The sequence below is a fragment of the Ruditapes philippinarum genome, unplaced genomic scaffold (genome assembly GCF_026571515.1).
Source record: "Ruditapes philippinarum isolate M1 unplaced genomic scaffold, ASM2657151v2 ctg422_1_1_1_1, whole genome shotgun sequence".
Taxonomy (NCBI): domain Eukaryota; kingdom Metazoa; phylum Mollusca; class Bivalvia; order Venerida; family Veneridae; genus Ruditapes; species Ruditapes philippinarum.
Genome location: NW_026865596.1, coordinates 111,422 through 138,712, shown reverse-complemented (window position 1 = coordinate 138,712; position 27,291 = coordinate 111,422). Strand labels below are relative to the sequence as shown.

Here is a 27,291-nt window from a genome sequence, read left to right as displayed (position 1 = left end):
CTACTTAGGGGAGAAGATGTGTATGTGGCCGGACAGCTTAGTCGGTAGAGCCATGGTACGGTATTTGGAAAGTCCCGGGTCCGAGTCCCGGTCTGGCTGCACATTTTTTTCTCACCCTGTGACAGTTGTTTCCTGATTATTTATTATGGCTAATAGTGATACAGTATTAAAGCATCCGAGGGGTGAACTTTTGGACTATGGGACGCGTTAATGATAAAAGCACATACATCTTCTTTAGCGCAATGCATTCATGTAATTTAACAAATAACTAAGGCAAATGCCCTATCACTATATGAAATTAAGTTCTGGTAATAAATATGAACACAACCGTGAAAACAACACGCTGTGTTTTTCACTTATGCACTAACTTCTTCCAAACTTTTGTTACAATGAAAAAATATATGAAGTTCAAAGTTAATTGGTTAATTGAATATGATTAAATAAGCTATCTTACCTGGGCTTTTCCAACAAGTAAATGCGACTTATTCGGATGTGCAAACCTGTTTAAAGTTTGCCTGACAACCCACGAAACTCCACTGGTCGCCATTTTCCAGATACTTTACTTCACGCCCTGAACGAGACTTTACGAGAGAAATTTGCTTACAAAACTAATCAACATAAACAAAAAATTGTTTTAATCCGCAACAGTCCAGGATGTCTGAAGTACGTCAAAGAAACGTACCCGATAGTTCAGAAAACTACACTAAGGTCTGTGCATAATTTTATGAAATTCCGTTTGTTATTTTTGGCTTATTTTTATGAAAATATTTTTGTTTTGAAATACGCAAAACGAAAGTGGGTGGGATAGGACACACAAACATATAAAACAAGCCCATGAGAGCTTTTAAATTCGACTTCTAAACTATTAAAGCATGTAAATTTCTATGAAATACATACAGAATAATAAAAGGCTTACTAATTATAATAAAAAAGTTAATGAAATATGAAGGCATTAAATTGGGGCCGGGTTGACATGCTATGTGGTGGTATTAGTACATGTATATATGTAGTTTTCACTCCGGATCAGGACAGTAAATAGAGTAACTAAGCTACATTGAATTTACCAGAGCACAGTTCAGCATCAGAACCGGTAGTTTTGTTTCATTTGCGTAAAAAAATGTAGAAAAAAAATCACAATCAAAATGCACTTACTTTTAATATGTCAAAAATTGACAAAAACAAACAATTGAATATTTCAACATTTTGGGGCAAATGTCCGCCCATCACAAATTTTAGGAGACAGATATGTTGCGCATGTTAATTTTTACAGACATAAGTAAATAAAGTCTGTGTGTAATAAATTGATTAATGGTCACTCGGGAGAGCAAAATGCCCCTGCAATATTTCACAGTGATCCACGGTGACCATATCCGGCAGCACAAATTTCACCCAATCAGATGATGGGAATGTCACAACTGTTGCAGGGACGTCATGGTGACAATCCACCCGTAAAAAATCACGGTGAACTTCAGACTTTGGAAAAATTGTTAAAGCTTTACTGTATAAACTCTAAAACCACAAGGGATATCAACATAAAGTTTACTAGGTACAGGAAACAACGGCTTGCCCCTGACAGCGTTTGAACCCACACGGTCAGCGATCCTTAGATAACTTGTCTGACATATTAACCACTCAGCCATGCCGCCACTCTCAAAAGGACATGTGTTTGACTTGGTACCATTTTGAAAGTAACAGAGAGAAAGAGTTTGTTAGTGGGAGCCTATCTGAAGGTAGCAATTGATTGTGCAAAGAATGCAAGCCATGACCGAAGAATAAAACAATATCTTAATATTGTCAGTTTTAAATACAAAATCTGTGTAGACCTGTGTCTGTAGATCTATATTCAAACTGATTATCAAAAGGTTGTGGATAAAATCTAATACTGAATTATCTTATAGGTTATGACCATTAGCAATAACTTGTTAAGTACATGTATATAACAACAAGAGCGATCAGTGATCACATGATTGTGTCGCCTCATGATGGCCAATTTCTTGTTGGGACAAGTTTTGTGACAGACGGACAGACAGATGGACAGTGCACAACTAGACTTGTTACTGATCATTCCTGTAAAGTTTGGATAAAATTGCACCAGTAGTTTATGAGGAGTAGTCCGGACAAGCTTTTGTGTATCTGGCAACACAGAAAAAACACCTTTTTATCAAAGGGCCATAACTCGGCCAAAAATCATTCAACCGGAAAACCCGTGCAATACGCGCAAGGACTTGAGCTACAGATCACTCCTGTAAAGTTTCATTGAAATTGCATTAGTGGTATAAGAGAAGTAGTCCAGACACACTTTAAAAATAAAACTTCTAAACTATTAAAGCATGTAAATTTCTATGAAATACATACAGAATAATAAAAGGCTTACTAATTATAATAAATAAGTTATTGAAATATGAAGGCATTAAATTGGGGCCGGGTTGACATGCTATGTGGTGGTATTAGTAGATGTATATATGTAGTTTTCGCTCCGGATCAGGACAGTAAATAGAGTAACTAAGCTACATTGAATTTACCAGAGCACAGTTCAGCATCAGAACCGGTAGTTTTGAAGTTTCATTTGCGTAAAAAAATGTAGAAAAAAATCACAATCAAAATGCACTTACTTTTAATAATATGTCAAAAATTGACAAAAACAAACAATTGAATATTTCAACATTTTGGGGCAAATGTCCGCCCATCAAAAATTTTAGGAGACAGATATGTTGCGCATGTTAATTTTTACAGACGTAAGTAAATGAAGTCTGTGTGTAATAAATTGATTAATGGTCACTCGAGAGAGCAAAATGCCCCTGCAATATTTCACAGTGATCCACGGTGACCATATCCGGCAGCACAAATTTCACCCAATCAGATGATGGGAATGTCACAACTGTTGCAGGGACGTCATGGTGACAATCCACCCGTAAAAAATCACGGTGAACTTCAGACTTTGGAAAAATTGTTAAAGCTTTACTGTATAAACTCTAAAACCACAAGGGATATCAACATAAAGTTTACTAGGTACAGGGATCATGCTAGCCTTGAATTTTAGGGAGAAGTGACTTATCCCTCAAGCGAAAATATGGGGAAGGGGTTTTTGGAAAAAGGAGAAGCGCATAAAAATTACATTTGTTGGAGTTTGATGTTCCCTTTAAAAATATTTATTTTAAGTTTTCATTAGGTAGAAATATAACAACGCATGTATGTAGCAGTTTTTTAGGTAACTCATATAATAAACAGCAGAATAACAATTGTGAAATGAACCAAATGCTTGCAGGTAGTCTAACTTTTTCTTATCTATCTTATGTAGCTTGTTTTGTTTTAGTTACTGCAGATAGCTGAAGTATTAAAAACATTTGAGTATATTTTTTTCATTGAATAGTTAACATGTGTAGAGTCAGTTTTTGAAAGGTTGATCTTACCTTGACCTTTAAATGGCCTTGACTATCAAGGTCAGATGACCGAATTTGCTTATATTTTCTTAACATTGTCATTTATTCAAGAAATGATTCAAGCTTGGACAAAACAACACGTGTGACTGGACAGACCTATTAAAATACAAAACTTCCAATATTTTTCCTTTATTTTCTTTGTTAAGATTTGTTTAAACTGTTCATTTTTTGGCGGGGTTCTTGTTACACTTTGATCTTTGTCCGGGACATAACTCTGAAACCACAAAAGGTATCAACAAGAAATTTTGTAGGTAGATGGATGTAGGTAGATAGATCTCATTAAGTAAAAGTGCAATACATAAGAACTGTAACTCTGCCTTGCCTTCTTTTGGCGTTATTGCCTTTTTTACTTTGAACTTTTTCTGGGACTACAAGAGATATCAACAAGAAACTACTTCTCTGTGTCCAATACCCTTTCGGGGATCATCATCCTGTTTGACTGGCTCTTGTTTTTCTCTTGTTGGTTATCTGAATGCATGAATTTGTTATATTTTTGAAAAAATCTTTCATCTCAATATTCTGAAATATTTTACACAAATATCCGTATTCGAAAATTGACTCCGGACACCAGGGATCATTCTTGGGAGCGATTTCTCGCATATAAATCGCCAACATCTCAAAGAATTTGTTGAATGAGCGATAATCTCACACGGCAATTTGACACCGAATATCAGTCATTTTAAAATCTAAAGAAGCCAAAAATTCACAAAAAAATATGATAAAAATTCACAATTACCATTAAAAATTTGATTTCAAATTGTTTATATTTATGAAATTGATGTTAAAAACCCCTAAATGTTGCTCAACACTTTGAAGAATTTAGCCAAAAATAATTCGCAGTACAATAATTTTATCACTAGTTGGTGGAATTTCAAATAATTAAGCGCAAGAACTGTGTGGCTAAGTCAAAGGTCAAGTTCATACTTGAAGGTCAAATGCAAAAAATGGTCTCAAACATTTTATCCGCAACCATAACTCTATCACTAGCTTACATAATAAATCATGAAATAATTCATAGTACTTTCATTGTAAAGTGTTAGAATTTATTGTCAGCAGTCTCTGTATATTTGACTGATCCTATACATGTTTTTGTATCTTTTTAAGAACCAGCACTTCTTGGAATATTAATTATATATTCATTATCATTATAATATTTGATTAATTGCTTTTAACAAATAGTGTTACACATTGTAGCTTTAACATCTTTGTGTAGAATCAATAAATTAGATGGTATTTTAAGTGCTTTTTTTCACTGATGCAAAGTAATTGTTTTTTATTTATATACAGAAAGAGGATGATTTAACAGGAAAACAGGAAAGTAAGATCCAGGATTCAGATGAGGAGGAGGAAGTTCCGCTTTTTAACCCAAATGCCTCCAAGGAGCTTCCACAAGCATCAGATCAAACTACAGAGGCTATAGACACTGCCCTCAAAGATTTAACACCAAGGTACTGGCAATCACTCTTTACATTCACCATTTTACAAAAGTTTTATACAGTGAGATAGGCAATCGGTAATCTTTACTTGCAATTTCTACTGAAAAGAATAGCCTGTCGTCTGCTAGTTCGGAAACTGTCAATCTGTGTATTGCGTTGTCAGTTCATTCCTCTATCCTCCAGGATTCATTCTCTGAGAATTTAATTGTCCAATTTTAGGCAGAATGAATAGGTAGATAGATCCCAAAGTTCCAGAAATATCTGCTTAGGGTTTTTAAATTATGGTCTTGTTACTTTAACTAATGCATTATTAACTCTTGACCAGTTGTATGGTCATATATAAACTGTTGTTTATAAACTGTTGACAACCCTTGCCGCCACTATATATCTGTATATGCAACATCTATTTCTATACGGTTATATAACCTGTTAAAAATCTTTATAAATAATGATACGCAAGCATTCTAACAAATTAAATATATTAGTATTTGTGCAGATGATAATGTTTCATCACAAAAGTTAAGAATGTACATAGATATTATTTATATTTATAACATGATTTTTTTTTCAGATGGCGGAATTGGGTTATACGGGGAATATTTACGTGGGTGATGATTGGTGCATTTGGCTTGATCATCTATCTTGGCCCTCTTGCCCTTTGCACCATGGTAATACTCTTTAAGATATTTGAATATATATGAATATACATTTAATATAACTTAATTATCAATTAGCTTGCTTTAATTATCATCGACCGAATTCGTTTAGTCAGGGTGTTTCACAGCTTTAACACGAGACAATTTAATCCACAGAAACAAAGCGCTATTTTTAGCAATGTCAGTTACCAAGTGTGGCTAGGGCCATACTTCAGTGTGTGTGCAAATTATGTCAGATTACACAATTAAGTCTGACTCGAGGCAATTTTATTGAGTAGTGAAATATATGTCAGACTTTTTCAAAGAGATTTTTGGGTTACTAGAGGGGCAAAGTGAAAATATTTTCGATGGAGTTTTTGTCCAATGTGATGTCATATAACAGAGTCAGTAATGTATTGAAGAAGAAAAAAATTTAATGTATGTTATGTAACATTTTAAGTGTACAATGTATGGAGCTTTCATATACCATTGTATCAGACAACATTTATTGTAAAATAAATATTTTACATCAATTAATATCAACAAGTATTTATTTGTTTATCAGTTTCTCATATGTCTGAAAAATAGTTTCCCATGTGATATATATATATATATATATATATGTTCATGCATATATTTCAGGTTATGTTGCTGCAGATCAAATGTTTTCATGAAATCATCACCATTGGTTATGTTGTTTACAAGTCGTATGATCTTCCCTGGTTCCGTACACTCAGTTGGTACTTCCTGTTTGCATCCAATTATTACTTCTATGGTGAAAGTATGATAGACCACTTTGGTCTCCTGTTACATAGAGCAGTAAGTAAAAATGAAAATAATGTGTCTGAGTTTGTTGAGTAAAAAAGATTTTTAGCTACACTTTTTACTGAAAAAAAAGGGAAGCTACTGTTATGAGCCCCTTGTTGCATCCACTTTGTTTAACCTTTTACTTCAGGTCCATTTTCTCAGAAACTATGAAAGCTATCAACTTCAAATTTGGTATGCAATGTTATTAGGGCACTGGAGCAGAATTGAACTTTTGTGATGGCAGTGAGTCAGTGGTTTGTCATTCGTTGTTATCCACAATTTCTTTAAACAACATATCTGAAACTGCTTGATGGTTTATGACCAAATTTCACTTGAACGGTCCTTATGTGATCTTCTTTAAAAGATATATAAATGGTTTCAGTCTGATGCCTAAAATAGACTTTAAAAATGAAATCTTTAAAAATCTTCTTAGAAACTACAATGTTCAGAGCTTAGATATTTGACATAAACAGTAATTTTGCTGCAAATTCTAAAAACATGCCACGATTTTTTGCAACAAATCTACGAACATTGGCGGTTAGATGTAGCAATGCCTTCATATGTAAATTCATTAGATATTATAAACACAGACTTTGTAATTTTATAATTTAAATCATATAATGTTATTGTCCCCTATGGGGACATAGAAATGGGCTTCATTCTACCATCTGTCTGTCAATACAAACACATGGGTACTTGTATGACTAGGAGAACAATAGGTAACGGTACATTTTCTTTGATCCTATTCATTCCGTGTGTCTTTTTTAAGGCCTTCTGTGACTAAAAATGACTAAAAAGCTCAAAAGAAAAGTCACATAATTACCATATCCTAAGTCGTTTCACCCATCCACAAAACTGGATCCAGTGAAAACTGGTTGAAAACTTTGGTTGCTATGGCAACTAATAGACTTAAAATATGACAAAAATAACACAAAAACTGGATCCTATGATTACGCACAAAGAACTGAAAATACTTAAATGAAACTTAACACAAAAATAACACAAAAACTGGATCCGATGATTACACACAAAGAACTGAAAATACTTAAATGAAACTTAACATATGGGTCTGTCTGTGCGTCCACAGTCTTCCACAACATTCATCTCTGGACTTGTCAAGCATTGAAAGATTTTAAAATAACTTGGCACAAATGTCTACCACAGCATGATGATGTCACGTCTAAGACCCATGTCAGTACTTCAAAGGTCAAGGTCACACAGTTTGAAAATTCACATTCTCACAATTAGAGTTTAAAGGTACACACATTTCTGTAGGGACTGTAACTTTGTCATGCATTGAAGGATTTTAAAAGTAACTTGGCATAAATGTCTACCACATTATGATGATGTGTTGCGTCTTAAACCCATGTCCCTATCTCAAAGGTTACAGTTTACAGTTTGAAGGTTCACATTCTCACAATTAGAGTTCTGTCCGGACTTTTGTATTGCTGGCAATACTTTGTTTATTGCCTGTTTCTAAAAGAGTGAATGACACATCCACAGAATCATTGATAAATGGTGAATACCCTACTAAAAATAGCAGCATAATGTAATTTATTCGTTATTCATTTATTCCAGAACATTTTATTTGATTACATGCAATATTCATGTGTGATAAATAGCAGAGACATTCTATTTTACAACTCTTTCAAGCCATATTACGGAAACAACATTTATACCCTTTAAACAATAAAAAATATCAATAGAAATGGCCTTTTATCTCAATTCAGTCGCAGTCTGTCTGATCACTCCTATGTACATTTGTATTGCTTGCAATTTTTCTATAATTACTTTTTTTTTTCTTATTTTCATGTAGATTTCTTTGTTGCCAGTCTTTGTGCAAAATTTCAAGAACAAATGAAGAGCGGAATGCTTATTTTCCCTCTTCTTTCTAACCTGTGCCATTTTTTCTTAAAAATGGCCTATTTTTTAAGAATTTAAAATTATTTACATAAATAATTTATGATGCATGTTATTATATATTGTGATCAACAATAACAAGACAAACATACTCAAATATTAAAAAAAGGAGAAGATTTTATAGCAAATATGTTTAAGTTACCTGCCCTTAAAATGACGTCAAATGAGTAAATAATTTTGAATCATTGGCAGATAACTCAAAGTGAGATGGGTGACACCCAACTATTTTTGGCTTAAATTATTCTTTCATCATATTCAAACAACATGCCAAATTTTAAGAAATTCTATTGAATAGTTTTAATTCTGCGTAAATGTCTTGAAAATGTTCTGAAAGTGTTTAGATGTATGTTTTTTTGTATATTACAGGAGTTTTTACATCCATTTGTGAACTACCATCGTATAATATCATTCTGCTTGTATGTAGCTGGCTTTGTGTCATTTGTGGTCAGTTTGAGAAAGAGACACTACCTTAAGCAATTCACTATGGTAATTATGTATCTTTACTATTTAGTTAAATCATCACAATTTTATTTGTCATTTATTACTAACCTGAGCACATAGCTGTGTCAGAGGTGAGCAAAGAATGCTCAGAGGTGAGTTTTTGTGAAGGCAATAATGTCTGTCATTTGTCGTCCTTTGTCCATCGTTATCCATAATTTTTTTAAGCAACATCTTAAAATGGCATCATTCGCTGTCGAGGGGAGTATTTTTAGGTGTGACTTATCAGTGAAGTAAATGTGTCTGTTATAAACCTTGAACTGCAAATAGCATTGAGTATTACCTGCAGACAAAATGTAAACAAAAACCATCTGATTTTACACAGGAGAGGTTTAATGAATGTTTTATAACTCACAGATTAATTATAGACATTTTCAAGCCATCTTTTCCATATTATTATTTTTGAAGTTGCTTGTTATGCCACCGCAGCATCTGCAAAAAAGTGTTTGACCTAAAATCATGAAACTACAGGAATAGTGGTCAGCATGTGTAGTTATGCACCTGGGAGTTTGCTTGTGGATTTATTCAGTATTTGTAGAGTTATTGCCCTTGAATGAATAAAATTGCAATTTTCAATTTGTGTAGCACATAGCCCAAAAATTATTGCTCTAGAGAGAAATGGTAGTCAGCAAGTGTAGATGTGCAACTTGGGTTTTAATTTGTTTGCGCTGGCATATAGCAATTCATGTGTGTGTGTGACTCTGGGGTCACTTAATTAATATAGATTTGTATAATAAAAATATCTTAAAAGACCTCTCCTGAGAAACCACAATGGCTAGAGCTTTGATATTTGGCATGATGCATCATCATGTGGTCCTCTACAAAAGGTTTATCAATCTTGCCTTTTGGGTCAAAATTCCTCCCACCCTGGGGATCACTTATATAGACTTGTATAGGAAAATACATGGAAGTCTTCTTTTGTGAAACTACAAAGCCAAGAGCTTAGATATTTGTCATCAAGCATTCTGTAGCAGTAATCTACAAATATTTCAAAATTATGCAGCTCGAGTGAAAATGAACAAACCCATTACAGGCATCATTACTGACTTTAAAATTGAAAAATAACATGTTTGGCCTTTTCTAGCAATGTATCTCAGGTAAGTGATCCGAAGCCATCATGGCCCTCTTATTTCTTTTATTTACATACAAAAAAACAACCAACCAAACATCATAAATACAGGCAGTTACCCAAGTACCTACTCATAGTATTCAAAGACCTGCTTATAGTATTGAAAAAGCAAGATGATCTTCAAATTTCCCAAAACTGCCCAAAATATTACAATATATTGCCATACATCATCATATAGCCAATTATGACAAAACAACATTATGATCACCAGATTTGAACTTGTCTGATCAAGCAAAAGCATGGCAATACTTTCATGATGTGACATGATCAGTCTCTTACACTAGCAAATCCTCAAGTAAATACCTAGCTGTCCCATCAACATCAGTTCCATTTAGCATGACAGGTTTTTAAGTTAATCTTTGTGAAGCTTCAAAGTGAGCAAGTTTATCATCCAGTTTTAGCAAGTTTTGCTGCATCAGGATGAGATTTCTGAAAACTGTATTTACTAATTATTAGTGAATTTCATTTGTGTGTGAACCATAATATCTTGTCTGTAATATAAGTTAAGTAATTTTAAAAGCAGCTGGTCTTCTATTAAATCCCAGCCATGTCCAGATATTGTGTTTAATCCACACTGTTATTAAATATATCTCAATATTAAACAATGGTTATTTGTGGTGTTTCTCTTTTTATATATATAATTATTTTTTTACAACTAGTAGAACTGCTAGTGAGGCATCCACTTATCCTTTTTTCAGCATATTCACCTTATTGATTTTGCTATTTAAATTAAAGTAATCGTGAAACAATGTTCCATATTTCCATGCATGGTATGAGAAACAATTTCCCTTTGGAGTTACTATGATTAGTTTTAAAACCATTAGATGAGATATTTTCATTTTATATGATAGTAAAAACAGAGTATTTATCATACTAAAATGTGGTACTGTGGTAGCATGATAGTTGAAAAACTTCATTATAAATTAATATCATTGACTGAATGGGAATCATCAGGTATTGTGCTATTATTTATTTAGAGAAGTATGGTAGTATTGATTGTGAAAATAAATGTTCATCTATTGATCAGAGAATGGAAAAGCCCTCTTCTTTACAAGTAATGAGTTTTCCAGCTGATTTTACAACATAAGTCAGTTATCTAATTTTACCATAAAGGTATTTATTCCAGGCAGTGAGCTGTAATCAGTGTTAAACCTCCTTATACTTGTCTTGTTTTGTGTAACCATTCACTACCATGATATATTTCCATACTTAATTGTCATATCATAATGTCTGTTCAGAGATCTGCCGAGGACGCGATTTTGCGCCATTGGCGCTAAAAAAATGAGAATGGCGCAGGAAAATCGGCAGCAAAGGGCCATGGGCGCATCTAAAATCTGTGCCAGACTTATAAGAAAACAAAACTGTCTGCTGGGTTATTTAGTCATCCAGTCAAAACTGGTACCAACAGCAACATGTTACCCATGCTCCTGTAATTACGCATATTCTTGAGTTTATCCATTCCCCTATAGCTTTTGTCCATGTTATCTACTTACCGCATTTCTTCTCATAATCCCTTTCCTACACAGATACTTATTTCTACTACCGTAAATTTAATCCAATAAAACAAACAAACAAATTAAACAACTACTTAATATTTAAAATGATTATCGGTAACTGAAAAAAAAGTGTTGCTATTTTAAGAAATGCTGTAAGTTACAGTATAATCTGACAGGTGTTCAACTTGATCAACCCTAAGGTCACTCAAGTTCACGCAAGTTTTGGCTGCTAAAGTGTAAAAAAAAGATGTATATTTCGTCATCAGAATGTTTGACAGGGTGATTAACCAATCAGAGAAACATTGTGCATGACTTTTTTCATGATCAAAAGGTCTGTCGGCAAACGTCTTTGATGTATGCTGTCTAAACAGAGGCATACAAGGGGCAATAAAATTCGTCAATATACAGTGGTTAGGGACATTTGGTGCAAAGTAGGAACAATTAAATGGATAATGCACAATATAAGACATTACAAGTAAGAACCAGCAATTATGTGAATAAATTTGCATATCAAGTTTTTGAGCAGCCATTTAAAAAATATTTTCATTTTTGCCTGCAATTAATATTAGTTAGATAGTTACCATGTAGGCATAATTTTTTATTATTGGTAAAGTACTGAATTATAAGTGAACCACTTGTCATAAAATATGATTTAAGTTTTATTACCGGGGCAATTCAATTATCTACAAACTTTTTAACAGTTATTTTGGTCAATGTTTACTTATTTTCCCAAGGCCCATACTTTGGTAAAAATGGCCCATCATTTTCAGACCAAGTGGGCCCAGGGCCCAGTACTTTCAAATTCTTGGCAGATCTCTGTCTGTTTGAATGCTGATGTTAATTTATATTGAACTTGATGTCAAATGTTCTTAAATAAAAGTTTGATAAAGATATAGACTGATTGCTTTAAATAAACATTAGTGCACTAAAGTTATGCAGATTGCATTAAATGTACACTGACTGCTTAAATGTTCATGTATATGGACTGATATAAAGTTACATTGATGTACTGTTTAAAATATATAACTTCTTTATAATTATGAACTTTGACTGCTTAAAATTTACGCTGACTGCTTAACATGTACTGTTTAAAATATATGATTTCTTTATATGAACATTCACTGCTTAAAATTTACTTTGTATCTTAATTCTTGTATAAAATTTGCACGTGCAGGTATACATGAACATAGTAGAAAACATGCATCAACATACAGATTCTCATGACCATATGCTGTTGTTGCAAGTTTTATATATGTGTGATGCAATGACGGCCCCGATAGTTTACTTATCAAAACATGACTGTCAAATTTTGCACTAGAATGCTGAAAGCATGGCAGAAGCAATTGTTTCTTTGTTTTAAATGCAGAGAATGAAAGGCAAAAGTACCAATTTAGATGTGTACTTTTATGCATAAATAGCGCTAATATTAACACCTGTGGAAGCCCTCAGACTTACTTAATCCTTCACCCTGCAGACTTTAGATATGTACTTGTGTTTCTGCAGATATTATGTAAAAAATAATCACCCTCTATTGACAGCTGTTATGCTTATATCCCCAATTATTAAAATAAACAAAAAAAATTAACATAATTGATCTTTATCTTTATCCCTTTTTTACAGTTTGGCTGGACCCATGTGACATTACTTCTGGTTGTAACTCAGTCACATCTCATCATGCAGAACATCTTTGAAGGGCTTATTTGGTAAATATTTTAACTATTTTCTTAAATATCAAGTATGGTCATAACGTAATAGAACTTTGAAAGTTATTTAATTAGTCTACAACTTTGTATACTGAGATATATGATAATTTTTACAGACCCTATTTTTATGCTCCGGGCACATCTATCTATCTCTCTGTACAATGTTAACATATTTAGATATATCACAAGTTCTACCTGTACCTATGGCTTCATAATGCAGGCACTTAGACTTAGTTTTAAGTTCATGGTCTTGTCAAGTTACATAACTATGGCTTTCATTTCTATGCCACCACATCAGCTGTTATTCATATTGTCAGGATTACATGTTACCTGGAAACTTATTACAATACTTCTGTAATAATGGGTTTAAGTTAACAAAATAATAAGACAGCAGTAATTTCTAGGATGTTCCTAATTGAAAATGTCTAACTTGTCAGTATCATTCAAAGCTAGTTTGTCTTACTGTCTTACTGATGAGAAATCTCTAATGTGTTAAAATGAATATGATTTCATATGTACTCAATTAAATGATACCATTGCAATGTTTATTTTATACTTCTTAAAGATTGACAAAATTTACAAGTATTAAAATTATTCTATAGGGAAGTATAAATCAGAATTAATGTATCAGAATATTTCATGTTTTAACGATTTATTTGTCTTTACACATTAAAACAATAATGTTAGTGGAAATCTCAGAAGTTGAATGTTTTAAACTATTCTTATTAGCTTCACTGAGATTATTCTCTGTATGAATTAACCTTATTTCAATTCAAACTATATATAGTTAACAGTGATAATGTTACATGTCTGGATTCATGTTGCACTGAAATATTGTCCATTTAACCATGTTTCTAATCTCATTTGCAATTCATGAAATAATAATAAGTTTCTCCAATATGCTGAGTCATTTTGAATTTTAATAACAGCTAGCTAGACACAATAATTTCATTAAATCCAGAAGTTAATATTTTCCAGATATTGTATTTTCACTGATATCTGTTTAAATGTGATACTGTAAATCATGTTTACAATAATGAAATTTTACAATCTTTTAAAATCTTCATATACAAAAGCACAAGGTTTAAAATTTAGATAATTGATTTGTAACATCTTCTGACTAAATTCTACCAAGTTTGTAAACACTAGGGTCAAAATTTGGTAACTTGATTTTATTTAGTCTTGTATGGGTGAAAAACTCTACCCTACAACAGCAAAACCTAGAGCTTTGACATTATCTAGTTTGAATTATAATCCTTGAGTCAAAATTGACCTGCTTGTGGGTCATTTGATTTAACAAAGAGTTATATTGGAAAACATTTTCGTTGAATGTCCGGCGTTTGTGGTCCATCCACCTTTAATTTGTTAGCTAAAAATAGAAAAATCTTATTAGCACTATAGGGGCTACTGTTTCTGTTCAAATATTCAGGAAAGGGCTAGGTACGTTTTGGGTCGATTTTGGCCCAAAATTTTGAGGAAATTAAATATTGAATATAAATAAATCATTTAATGTCAATTGACAAAGCAACATATATGCAATTAAAAACTGACGTTCCTTTGTATCGCGGCAACGTAGATGACGTCACGGATGACGTCAATCATCCTCTAGTTCGGGCAAAATTCGTGAAAATGGGTAAATTTTGGTGCGATTCTACAAATATTAGGTTAACGCATATTTTAACCGCTTAGGTTTTTACATATTATATGACCATAAAATATTACCTTTAAATCATCACCTACTATTTTGTGGTTACTGCTTGCGCACTTCTGTTTATTACCAAAAGTTTACACTCCGTCAGTCTGCTGTTTACATACTGGCAAATGGCGACGGATTGGTAAGGGGCGTAATCGAGTATATATTGGTAGTAGGAGAGGCTCCAGTTTAAGTGAAGAGATAAATATCACCGTACATTTTAATAAAATAAAGTATTTCTCTTTAGTGAACAATTTCAATAATATGCAATACTATTTGCATGTTAATTAGTATAAGACGTTCATATCCCCGTATCAGATAGATTTCCCCAGACATTTTTGTAATACATAAAAATGTTGACACTATTCCACTGATTGATAAATATGTGTGACCTGTCTCGTCTAACACTGCTGCTTTGCTGGGCAAGTGTGTCAACAACTGTCTGCATAAATGACTCCGCCTACATTTACCTAGCAGTTTGTCACGTACGCACGTCGGCAAAGTCTTTTGAAGTCTTGATAAAACCGCCCTGTAATGATGACTGACACTTTTAGCGCACCAAATGATCTCTAGCAACGGTCAATCACTTGTCTCCAGCATCAGTTTATTTAGATGGGTAGTGTGAAATTAAATATTGTCAAAAATTCTGAATATAGGTCATTAGTTGCGATTTTGTTTTATACATTTTTATTGAAATAATTTTACAAGTTCTTCAAATGTTTGCATGCTTGCAATTATCTTGGAAGTATCGAAATTTTGTGCATTATTTTTAACATACGAGTCTCTCTGGCTTCAAAAACCTTTAAAGTCACTTTTTAACATTTTTTTTCTTTTGTCAGATGCGGCATTGGTCAGGTATAAAAACAGGTACGCTGACTACCTAACCCTACCGCAGTTATAAAGCATAGCGCATGCTTTACTGTATCATAACATTTGCAAGTTGTAAAAATACAACATACTGCTGTTTCAATTTAAGAAACATTTCTTAAAGTGTCCCTGAAATCAGTCTTGAAATTATGGCATGTTGTTTTTGTTTGTTTGTTTGTTGTTTTTTTTTTTTAGTATTGTTAGTTGTACTAGGAATAGTTTTGCATACTTACCTTGTAAATGATTATGAATTTCAACTTTGTGCTCACCGGTGATATATTGAATTATATTAAATATTATAAAACGAAAATAGCTGGAAAGTTTTTTTAGTCGGCAATTGTACCTATATTTTATGAGTCATAACTTGTGTTGAAACAAATATGAAAATAAGAAACTCGTCGGGAGTATTTTTGTACTGCTATGCAAATTAATTACAGTATATTACAGTACTATTGTACCAATAGTATATGTCATTGACAAAGCTAGGACCTTTTATGAACGGTTTTTACGTGTTCTTGTGTATTCTTTACGTCATAAAAGGAAAAGGAATTCAAATCTATTTTGTGCTTTATGTTGTTATATATATGTATTCTGAATATACAAAATCTGACAATGAAATATGTGGTATTATCCATTAACAGGAAACATAAATACTAGAGTAAATAATCCGGAACAAAGTTTATGTTGATTGTTCACCGCCTTTTCCTATTTTCTTCAATTAAAACAGAATTCTAAGCAAGTTGAAAATATTTTTATCTGAAAACAAATGAGCCGCGTCATGACAAAACCAACATAATGGGTTTGCGACCGGCATGGATCCAGACCAGCATGCGCATTCGCGCAGTCTGATCAGGATCCCTGCTGTTCGCTTACAAACTCTTTTACAAAAGGGAAACTGATAGGGAACGGTATGAATCCTGATCAGACTGCGCGGATGCGCAGACTGGTCTACATCCATGTTGGTCGCAAATTCATTATGTTGGTTTTGTTATGACACGGCTCATTAATTACTAGTTTAATGCCTACGGTAGTTTGAATTATCCGTGTATATACCTTGTAAAAGATACATTGTATTATTTTTGAATTATTTCATTTTATTAGCTCGACTTTTCTATGAAAAGGGGAGCTATCCTACTCGCCCCGGCGTCGGCGTCGGCGTCGGCGTTGGCGTCACACCTTGGTTAAGTTTTTCGTACCACCCCACTTTATTTCAGAAGTATTACAAGTATGGCTTTGAAACTTACCATACTTGTTCACCATCATAACCTCCATCTACAGACAAGAGTACATAACTCTGTCAAGGTTTTTGACAGAATTATGGCCCTTTTTTGACTTAGAAAGTGTATTGAGCTTGGTTAAGTTTTTTGTACCACCTCACTTTATTTCAAAACCATTGGAGGTATTGCTTTGAAACTGACCATACTTGTTTACCATCACGACCTTCATCAACAGACAAGAGGACATAACTCTGTCAAGGTTTTTGACAGAATTATGCCCCTTTTTGACTTAGAAAATACATTGAATATGGGTAAAATCCACTTATTGCCTTAACCCTTTGAGATATTGCTTTGAAACTTTTAATGCTATTTCACATCATTACCCCCATCTGTACGCAAGAGAAGGTAACTCTGTCAAGGATTTGTTTTAAAAATTAAGGCCTTTTATCGACTTAGAATCTTGGTTAAGTTTTTAGTAGTCCACTTTTTGACTGAACTGTTTGAGATATTAATTTGAAAGTTGGAATACTTGTTTACAATCATGATTCCCAAACATGTCCAGGAGAAGGTAATTCTGTCAAAGATTTTATTTGAATTATGGCCCTTAACTGTCAATGTTTTGTATTATAGGTAAGCACTAAAAAACTTAAAAAATCTAAAAAAATTCATTCCTATCCACTTGTTCACTTTACCATAAATTATGTCATATAAACATTGCTGTAATATTCAAGGGTATCAAACAACTAGTTCACTTTAAAAATACAGAGATTCTTGTATTGCCTTTTACTGCAAAAACTTTTTTTATTGGCAAGCAATAAAAAAGTCGAGCGCGCTGTCTTACGGACAGCTCTTGTTAATTCAATTGTGTTTTAAACGTCATCTTAAAATAATAAAAGTAAGTTCTCCGCGGTGACCGCCGACAAATATCATATGAAACATGGAAATATCCAGTATTCAAAACCAAAGTTTTGGAAGATTCAAAATTATTTGTTTCGTATAAATTCCAGCTGTGTTAAATGCTGTGGAATATTAAAGACATTGCTAAATCAAAATACCGAGTATAAAGACATTAATAAATCCATATCATATCTAACACATTGTTGTTTTACAAGCAATGTGATCTCCCTTTTTAATGTCATGACATTTTGGCGGGAATTCAAGGGAGGCTAATCATTTGACTATTTCGGCAGTTTGACAGTAATTCGATTGTTTTATTAATCAAAAGCGAATTGCAAAATTCTTATTTTGAATATGATAGATAATGTTTATATTTATTTTTAAAAAAATGCAAAAGAAACGTTAAAAAGTCTACAAAAAAGGACGAAATTATAGGCTGATTCCGGTAATCTTTCGCCGATTCCGACAGTATGGCAGTAACTTGCCGATATCAAATATCTTGTTTTATTAATCAATAGTGATTATATTTACAAAAATCTTTTTACATATCATTGATATCGTGTTTTATTAAATGAAAGATGCAAGAAAATTAATTAAAAGTTCATAAATAAGCAAACTGCAGGCCGATTCCGGTAATCATTCGCCGATTCCGGCAGTTTACCCGTTTTCGCCGATTTTAATATTTTTTCACTGTTATTTAAAAGCGATTTTTTCACATTTCCTTTGGAGGTCAATCATAACGTTTAAGTTTTATAAAATCAGGCAAAACAAATATTATTAAAATGCATAAATAACCAAATCACAGGCCCTCGACGAATCCGGCAGTATGGCAGTAACTCTCCGATCTTAGATCTATTGTTTAATCAAAAGTGATTTTATTTACCAAAATCTTTTGACATATCATTTATAATGTTTATATCTTATAAAAATGCATGAATATTCTTTAAAAGTTTAATAATAACAAAATTACAGGTTGATTCCATTAAAGTCCCCACCGATTCCGGTAATTCGGCCGATTCCGGTAGGTCGAGTAACCGAGGCATACATCTTACAGATTATGTGAAAATCAATATCATATAATAAAAATGATGATGATAATGATAATCGTACACGTTCTTAAATATAAGTTCTGAACTTTTCTAAATCGGTAAATACATAAGACCACTGAATAAAAAATATTGTCATAGCGGTAATATTACGAATATGTGCCTCTTCGTACAAACTTTTAATAGATTTTGGTGGTTAGCTCTTTTAAACTGAAGAAGGTTCAGTGCCGACAATTTAACTATGAACTTGTCAAAGTAATTGTATATTTTATAAAACAGAAGTAACTAAACACATACTAGTATCTTAAATAGGGTAAGTGAATTACATAAATAAAAGCTATTGTATATGTCTTCCTTTTCGTTTGTTTTACTATACTTCACGGTGACTAATTATTTATGTCTGCAATCGTAATTGAACGGTAAAAATGTACATCAAATGTATCATCAACTCATTTGTATTACACGATAAACAATTTAGAAAATACATATGCGTCATTGTATTTTTAATTACTCGAAGCGATGCGCTCAAAATAATACGTGACGTTGATGACGTCAAACTGAAGTATTTTGTTTTCTTGATAGGTTGTTTTGATTTATTATAACTTTATTGTCTAAACAGATATCTGACTCAATCTTGCTTTATTTGTTATAAATAAAGCTTAATTTTGATATATCAAAATTTTGAATATTTTTTGCGGATGGGCCAAAATCGACCCAAAACGTACCTAGCCCTTTGTCAGAAACATTGATTAAATGATTTCTAAGTCAAGTTTGAATATGGGTCACCAGGGATCAAAAACTATGTCACAGCCCATATATGAAAAAACTTTGTTAGCATTCTAGAGATTACTGTTTTGCACCGAATATCCTGGGAATTGTTTTTCTTTTTAGATGACTTCTTGCTCAAGTTCAAATATGGGTTATCTGGGAGTAAAAAAACAGGGTCACAGAGCCCAAATATGGAAAATCCTGGTTAACGCACGGGAAGCTACTGTTCCGGTACAAATATCCTTGAAATTGGTCAAAAAGGTTAATCAGATGATTTCTATGTCAAGTTTGAATATAGGTCATCTAATGTCAAAAACTAGGTCACAACCCATATATGGGAAAACCTTGTTTACTTTTGCACTATTTCAGGTGCAGATATGAACATTATAATATCAGTTTAAGATTCTGAAATTTTTTTTTGCTTTTCATTCATTGCTAACAATATTGATATAGAGACTTAAATATCAGTTGAGCAATATAAGGGCCATGATGGCCCTCTTGTTGAAATACTCCTCTAAAAAACCTGAATTTAGATACCGTATTGAAGCAATGTCAAATTGATCTTATTAAGAAGTTTGTTCAAGTCAGGTTCCTGTCTTTCATGTAAAAAGGATTTCCTTACATACATAGTAAACACTATCTTAAAACATTGTCTGGTCGACTTACCAAGATTGAATTATAGCTGTGGACCAAAAATTGCCCTGCCCTAGATATGATTTCTTTATAATTTATATAAATATAGTAAAAACTTGAAAACTGTTCTCAAAATAACAAAGGCTAGAGCTTTTATAGTTGGCAGGAGAATTGTCTCGTGGACTTCCTTCAAGTTTGCCATAATGGGTCAAGATTGGCCCTTGATCTGGGTGCCATAATGGGTCAAGATTGGCCCTTGACCTGGGTGACATTGATTTTCCCGACATGTATAGTAAACATGTAGTGAAAATCTTTAAAAAAATCCCCCACACTTGTAGATCAAAAGTCATGATATTAATTTTTATAAAAGTACACTGATTTCCATGTCCAGTCAACAATTCTATCATTCCTAGATGGATTTAAAAATTGATATGCATGTATTTGACATAATAATGATGATGTGTTGTGTGGGTCAGTAGCTATAAGGAGAAAGTGAATTATGTTACCATGGTTTGTAGTTTTTGTAAACTAAATATGATAAAAGTGAAGACCTAGTGCTCATGTTCTTTAATGTTCAGCCTGAAATTTCAGATATAAAACCTATTGTTGACTAATTTATTTCAGGTTCCTGCTTCCAGTTTCTATGATTATTTGCAATGACATCATGGCATATATGTTTGGATTTTTCTTTGGAAAAACACCTTTAATTAAACTGTCCCCAAAGAAGACATGGGAGGGCTTTATTGGTGGTGGCATCTCTACAATTGCATTTGGAATGTGTGTATGTATCTTTGTTCATGCTCAATGATGTTAAATGGTTTGTTTTTTAGCACACCTTTAGTACTTTATGAGTATGCTTTGACCAATAGACACCAAACTTGCTGTTTGGGTAGCTTATATTAAATTGCAGCTTGGTATTGCTACTTATATATTTCGGAGCACGGTCAAGTCACTTGTTTTCAATAGAATTTCCAGCTTCTACTCAATAACTTATTTACACTTTTACCTATTGATTCTTAACTTGGCATGTGTGTAGCTTACATGATAATAAAGCCTGACATTGATACTCAGGGTATCTGGTATATATTTATTTTGAACTAGTGAAACCAACTTTCTGTGTTGGTACAAAAAACAGCATCATTTTTTCTTAACTGCCATATTTCATTCCTAATTCCTGTCACATCAATACTTGGTCGTTGAAAACCTGGTTTTTGTTGCATTGTGGGGCTTTTTGATAATAAATAGATTGACTTCATATTTAGACACAACATTCTTTAGGATAAGACCTTCATGTATATCAAACTCAAATTGACATGGGCTGATATATGACCTTGATTTTGAAGGTTAAATTATTGAATTTTCACTGATTTTTTTTTGCTATTATTACCTGCTACTTGGTAGTAATAAACAAATTATCTTCATACTTAGACAAGACAACCTTTTGGACAAGATCTTCTTAAAGGTTGAACTGACATTGACTGTCAAGGTCAAATTATTATATTTTAGTTAAATTATCATAATTTTGTAATGTCTGTATGGATTTGATTTATACTTGGACAAAACAAGACCTACTTTCTTGTCCTTTGATGTACAGCTATATAATTCGGACCAGGTGTACAGTTTCAGATGTAAAACTGAGTATTGAACATTATAGAAATTTTTAAAGATTTGTTTAAACCTTTTATTTGATTACTTTTAGAAAAGGTAAAAAAAAGTCGAAGGTTGCCCTGGTGGATCTTGTTTACATACAGTTTGATAAAGATGACAAAATACTTGTTGAAGAAAAATTGAAGCTGTGCTTATTTGATTTTTGCAGCTTGCATGGTTCCTGATACAGTTTGATTTGTTGGTATGCCCAATCATGTATGATGATGACAAAGGTCAGATGTCAATGGAATGTGAGCGTCATCCAGTATTTCTTCTAGAAGAGTATAATCTTCCAGAAACCATTACCATCTTCTTTAAACTGGTATGTTTAATCAATATAGTGATAAACTTGTTGTTTACTAAATCAGTTATAAATAAAGAAGAAAAAGTAGTAATATGCACTGTACAATCTATATAAGTATTTAGTTTTCAGCTCACCTGAGCTGACTCAGGGTGAGCATGTAGGATTGTTAAAATTATTGTCTGACATTTGGGTCTGTCAGCCATCCCCATTTAGTATATTGAAACTCTTGTGGTCACATTTTTGCCTCAATTGTCACCAAATTGTCAGGATGTTTGTCTTAGTGATTGCTCAGACATGGTTTGAGTTAGACGAAAAAACTGGGTCACCGGAGACAAAATTAGAAAAGTCTTGGTAACACTATAGAGGCTACTTGTTTGGTCCAGATATTTTGATAAAATTAGTCGGAAAAGTTGTTTAAATGATTTCTGGCTCAAGTTCGAATATGGGTTATTAGGGTCAAAAACTAGGTCACAGAGCCTGAATATGGAAAACCTTGTTAGCACATTTTCAGCACAAATACCCTGACATTTTGTAAGATAGGTTGGTTAGATGATTTCTTGGTCAATTTTGAATATATATATATACCATGGCAACGGGGGGGACGTCTCAAAATTGTCAGAAATCCCTATTTTCTGTTGATTTTTCCATCAAAACTGATTTCAGAGTGCTGCAATTTCTCAATGGATTTAGAACCTTTTCAGTGTTGGTTACACATTACCCTAAGGTTGACCTGAGCCTTTCACAAGTTCAAAATTTTCTTGGCCCCCTTGATATATCTATTTGATAGCGGATGGCGCAGAAAAAGTGATTACATTTTTAACACCGGCTGTCAAATGAAAACAAGTGTTTGGGGTCTAAATAAGGTATTTTCTCACTAAATAAGGTATTTTCTCAAGGGGGGGGGGGGGGGGATGAAAAGACGTCTATATGAAGTAATGGATTAAGGTCAAATATGGGTCATCTGGGATCAAAATCTAAGTCACACAGTCCAATTATGGAAAAACCTTGTTAGCACTTTAGAGGAAACATTTTGAACCTAAATATCTTTTAAATGGGTCAGAAAGATTGTTTAGATAAATTCTAGCTCATTACTTCTCTTTGACCATTTTAAAAAGCAGAATCAGAATAAACAAGACTATGTTTTTGGCATGATCGCCCTAGTTTAATTTTTCCTGCAAGTTGTATTAGTTATTATAATGAGATTTCGAAGCAATTTTGAGCAAGCATACACAATGTCATTAATTTAACAAGTTGAGTAAGGTTATATTATGTGAGCTTCCAGCAAGCTATAATTACTTTTTACGCTTTAAATCATAGCTCACATAAATTAGTAATGAAACTCATGTGGACTTATAATAGACAAATTTTCTTTATCAAACTAAAAGAAATAGGTAATCAAACTTTTCTATGCGGCAGTTAAAACAAGATGAAAAGCACATTTGAGGATGTCTTTAAGATTTGTATAATGCAAATATGTCATAAGATTTATGCTTAGTTGCAGATTATACTATATTTACGGAGTTGCAAAAGCAGCATGGGCATGTGATTATATATTTATGTAGCTCTTTTAATGAACCAAAAAAACTCATGTCATATAAAGGTTATCATGTACTGCATGATTTGGTATAATGTTCATTTAGTTATATTGTCTATAAAAAGGAATTAGTAGTACATTGCTGAAAATATCAACTTGATAAGTTAATGTATTAGTACAAAAATTGCCAAACTACTTGTATCAGTTAAGTCACAACTTGTATACAAATATTGTTATTATATTATAGGTAGGAATACCATGGTATACAGTAAAGATGTATCCATTCATGTTACACTCTGTCTCCATGTCTATATTTGCATCTGTCATTGGACCATTTGGAGGATTCTTTGCCAGTGGATTCAAACGAGCATTTAAAATAAAGGTAAACAGAAGTTTCCTATACATAAAATAAATGGAAGATTGAAATGAAGTTGTCTGTTTTCTGTCCAGCCTTCTGTCTGCATCCATAACTTGGAATCTGTTTGGTCAATTTTCTTGAAACTTGGCAGGATTGTACATGTATAAGTAGGGAAATGAAGCCCACCCAATATCAAAATAAACTCATGGGTTTTTGAGTTATGACCTTTGTTATTGGAATAAAAAGACATTTTAATGAAATATTTATTTCCATTTTTGAGCCAAAATTTACAATTAGTAAGATTGTTATGAAACTGAGCGTGAATGTAAATGAGCCGCGTCACGACAAAACCAACATAGTGCGTTTGCGACCAGCATGGATCCAGACAAGCCTGCGCATCCACGCAGTCTGATCAGAATCCATGCTGTTCGCTTACCAACTCCTTTACGAGTAGAGAAACTGATAGCGAACAGCATGGATCCTAATCAGACTGTGCGGATGGGCGGGCTGGTCTGGATCCATGCTGGTCGCAAATGCATTACGTTGGTTTTGTCGTGACGCGGCTCAAATGATAATAAGAAATGATGGTCATGAATTACTTTCTGATTACACATCATACACTCATGACCTCTTGTAAGTTTGAAATAGGTCAATCAGCCAATCTCACTACTGGTGATCTAGATTTTTTTAAAGATGATGGCAGGAATGAGTACTTCAATAAGAAAATTGTTCGCCATAAATATCAACACTTTAGTTCATTTCTTTGTTTCAGTTATGGTTTTTAAAGAAATATGGTAGAATTTTAAAGAGTGTTTTTATTCATGCCAAATATTAAGGTGCTTTGTTAGTTTTCAATCAAAATTAATATATATACATGTATATTATATTGATCAGAATATGATGAACGTGAATGACATCTACTGTTGTAGATGTCGTGGAAAGTCTTTTTGTTATTTAAGAAATGGATAATGTTCACTATTTATACTATGTAAGTGCATATAGGAAAGGTAAAAATGTATGTACATGTATAACTATATTGAACTGTAATGATTTAGATTATTAGGATTATGGTGATGTCATGGAGATCTGAAGTTCTGTATATTCATGTATATTACATTTGGCATTGTTAAAAAATCAGTATTAATACTACGATTATATTCATTCCTAGTATAATTGCTGGTATGATTGGATTCATTGAATCTGATCATTTGATTGTAAATTTGCATGCTTCACAACTGAGTTGAATTGTAATTCCTAGTATAATACACTAATTGAATGATTTAAGACATTTTGTAATCTTACAATGATATGTGAATATTCCAAAAGGATGTTCTTTTCTATAAGAACTATTTTGCTTGACACAGTTTTTAGGACTTTGTATCATTATAATGTAGACACCAAATTCATTTTATTTTATTAGCTGAGGTATTTAATACTTGCAGAGGTTTTGATGAAATTATTTGTATCATACTGTACAAGATATCAATTTAATGAAGATACTGATATTTCAGGACTTTGGAGACACAATACCTGGTCATGGAGGGATCATGGATAGATTTGACTGTCAGTTTCTCATGGCAACATTTGTTCATGTTTACCACTCTAGTTTTATAAAGTGAGTATTCTCTAATTACATTCCGATGCAGCTTTCTAATGTTCAACATCTGCTTGATTTTCAAACATATTTTTGTCTTTCACGTCATTTGAGCAAATTAAATGAATTTGGGGGCCTTCTAACTTTAGTTTTCTTAAAATTGGCAGAAAGTAAAAGGGAAATGAGGACCACATAGTGCTTTCAAAGTCAACCCATGATTTTTAGCTTCACTTTTTTTCTAAGACAAAAAATAGAGGTATTGTTGCAGTCCTGTTGCCATTACCGTCCGCTAACTTGTACTTTGATCATCAGTTTTTAAGTTTTTGGTGTAATGTCTTCATACTTGGCAACAACAATACTTGGGACAAGACCTTGAATTAGATCTGACTAAACTTGATCTTCATGGTTAAGTGTCTAAATTTTGCTTGATTTTTGCTATTAATGAGTATAGCTTTGTTATTTTTTAAATGGATGGTGATCAAACTTCAACACAACAATCTTTTAGGATAGACTTTCAAGTTAGTCATATTGACCATTTCTTATAAATGACGACCTCAAATTATTGAAATTTTCTTTTTTTTTTGCTGTTTGAGGCTATTACTTTGTTATTAATGAATGGATGGACTTAAGACACAACATTCTTTAGGATAAGACCTTCATATATGTCAAACTCAAATGTTAGAATTTCGAATAATCAATCAAATTTGTATTGATTTATATTGAGATAAAAACAGGACCGCCCATCTACCTCGGATAATGCCAGGTATTCGAATAAAGGGTTGTTGAATAACTGGGGTCGGACTGTACTTTAAATTTTGATTACTTTAAACAAATTTACATTCAGGCATCTATTGCCCTGCCTTTAAAAGATTGTTTTATCTGGAATGCATGTTAATATATGTGGTCTAATTATTTTGCTTTTCTGTTTTTATCAACTTGGCATTGTTGTTATTTTCAGACTACCAAATACCTCCAAAGTTATACAGAGTGTTTTACTGATGAGTGTTGATCAGCAGCGACAAGTGTTTAATATGCTAAAAGATAAATTATCTGCTCGTGGAGTAATATAATTCAGTAACAAAGTCATTGTAGTAGATATTGCCTAGTCATTGATTGTCAGGCTTTATATATATTATGTAAATTTTTCTACCACCATAAACCATTGAATTTATTGTTTCTTCATAGTTCTTGGCACATATTTAATCTGATTTTCTTTTCTTATGTAATTTTTTGATCTCTTGTCAAAATAATTCTTACTAATAAAGTAAGACATAAATGATTTGATTTAATAAATGTTTAATAAATCATGATTAAAAGAATATAATGAGAGATGAAATTTAAAACAATAATTTGCAAATTATGTACTGATGTGTTTTTTAACATTTGAAACAGTTCAGTTGTGATCACTTATATCTTACATCTTGATTTTCTTGAAATAGCAGATTTCATTAATAAATAGTATCCACTGATTTTCCATAGTATTAAAATTACACAATATGTTTTTATGCCACTGCAATCTGCGATATGGTGGTATATAGGGTTTTACCTTTGTCTGTGTGCATGTGGATATTTATGAAATAATTTGAGCACATTATAAGGACATTATGATTCACACCATGTATATAATTATGATTTTGAATCATAAATGTTTTTTATGTTTTCAGGAATA

At 32.6% G+C, this 27,291-nt stretch overlaps 2 protein-coding genes across 2 annotated transcripts in view; one reads left to right on the top strand and one right to left on the bottom strand.

Moving 5' to 3' along the window:
- LOC132729672 (calcium uniporter protein, mitochondrial-like) overlaps positions 1 to 606 on the bottom strand; it is a 29,341-nt gene extending 28,735 nt beyond the window's left edge. Inside the window, exon 1 of the mRNA XM_060715480.1 lies at positions 455 to 606. Coding sequence (XP_060571463.1) covers positions 455 to 547 — 93 coding nt within the window. The 5' untranslated portion in view covers positions 548 to 606. The remainder of the gene's footprint in view (positions 1 to 454) is intronic.
- LOC132729670 (phosphatidate cytidylyltransferase, photoreceptor-specific-like) lies at positions 550 to 26,793 on the top strand. The gene is made up of 11 exons (XM_060715479.1): positions 550 to 708; positions 4,728 to 4,888; positions 5,448 to 5,544; positions 6,154 to 6,330; positions 8,605 to 8,724; positions 12,982 to 13,064; positions 20,810 to 20,966; positions 22,002 to 22,154; positions 23,918 to 24,052; positions 25,540 to 25,643; positions 26,581 to 26,793. The coding sequence occupies exons 1-11, from the start codon at positions 655 to 657 to the stop codon at positions 26,690 to 26,692; spliced, it is 1,353 nt and encodes a 450-aa protein (XP_060571462.1). The 5' UTR covers positions 550 to 654; the 3' UTR covers positions 26,693 to 26,793.
- The last annotated feature ends 498 nt before the right edge of the window (positions 26,794 to 27,291 follow it).

Bases quoted from the DNA above. Each gene is read 5' to 3' on its own strand.
- LOC132729670 (XM_060715479.1), top strand. From the start codon at position 655: ATGTCTGAAGTACGTCAAAGAAACGTACCCGATAGTTCAGAAAACTAC. The intron at 24,053-25,539 runs GTAAACAGAAGT...CTGATATTTCAG, and splicing joins AACGAGCATTTAAAATAAAG to GACTTTGGAGACACAATACC. The intron at 25,644-26,580 runs GTGAGTATTCTC...TGTTATTTTCAG, and splicing joins TACCACTCTAGTTTTATAAA to ACTACCAAATACCTCCAAAG.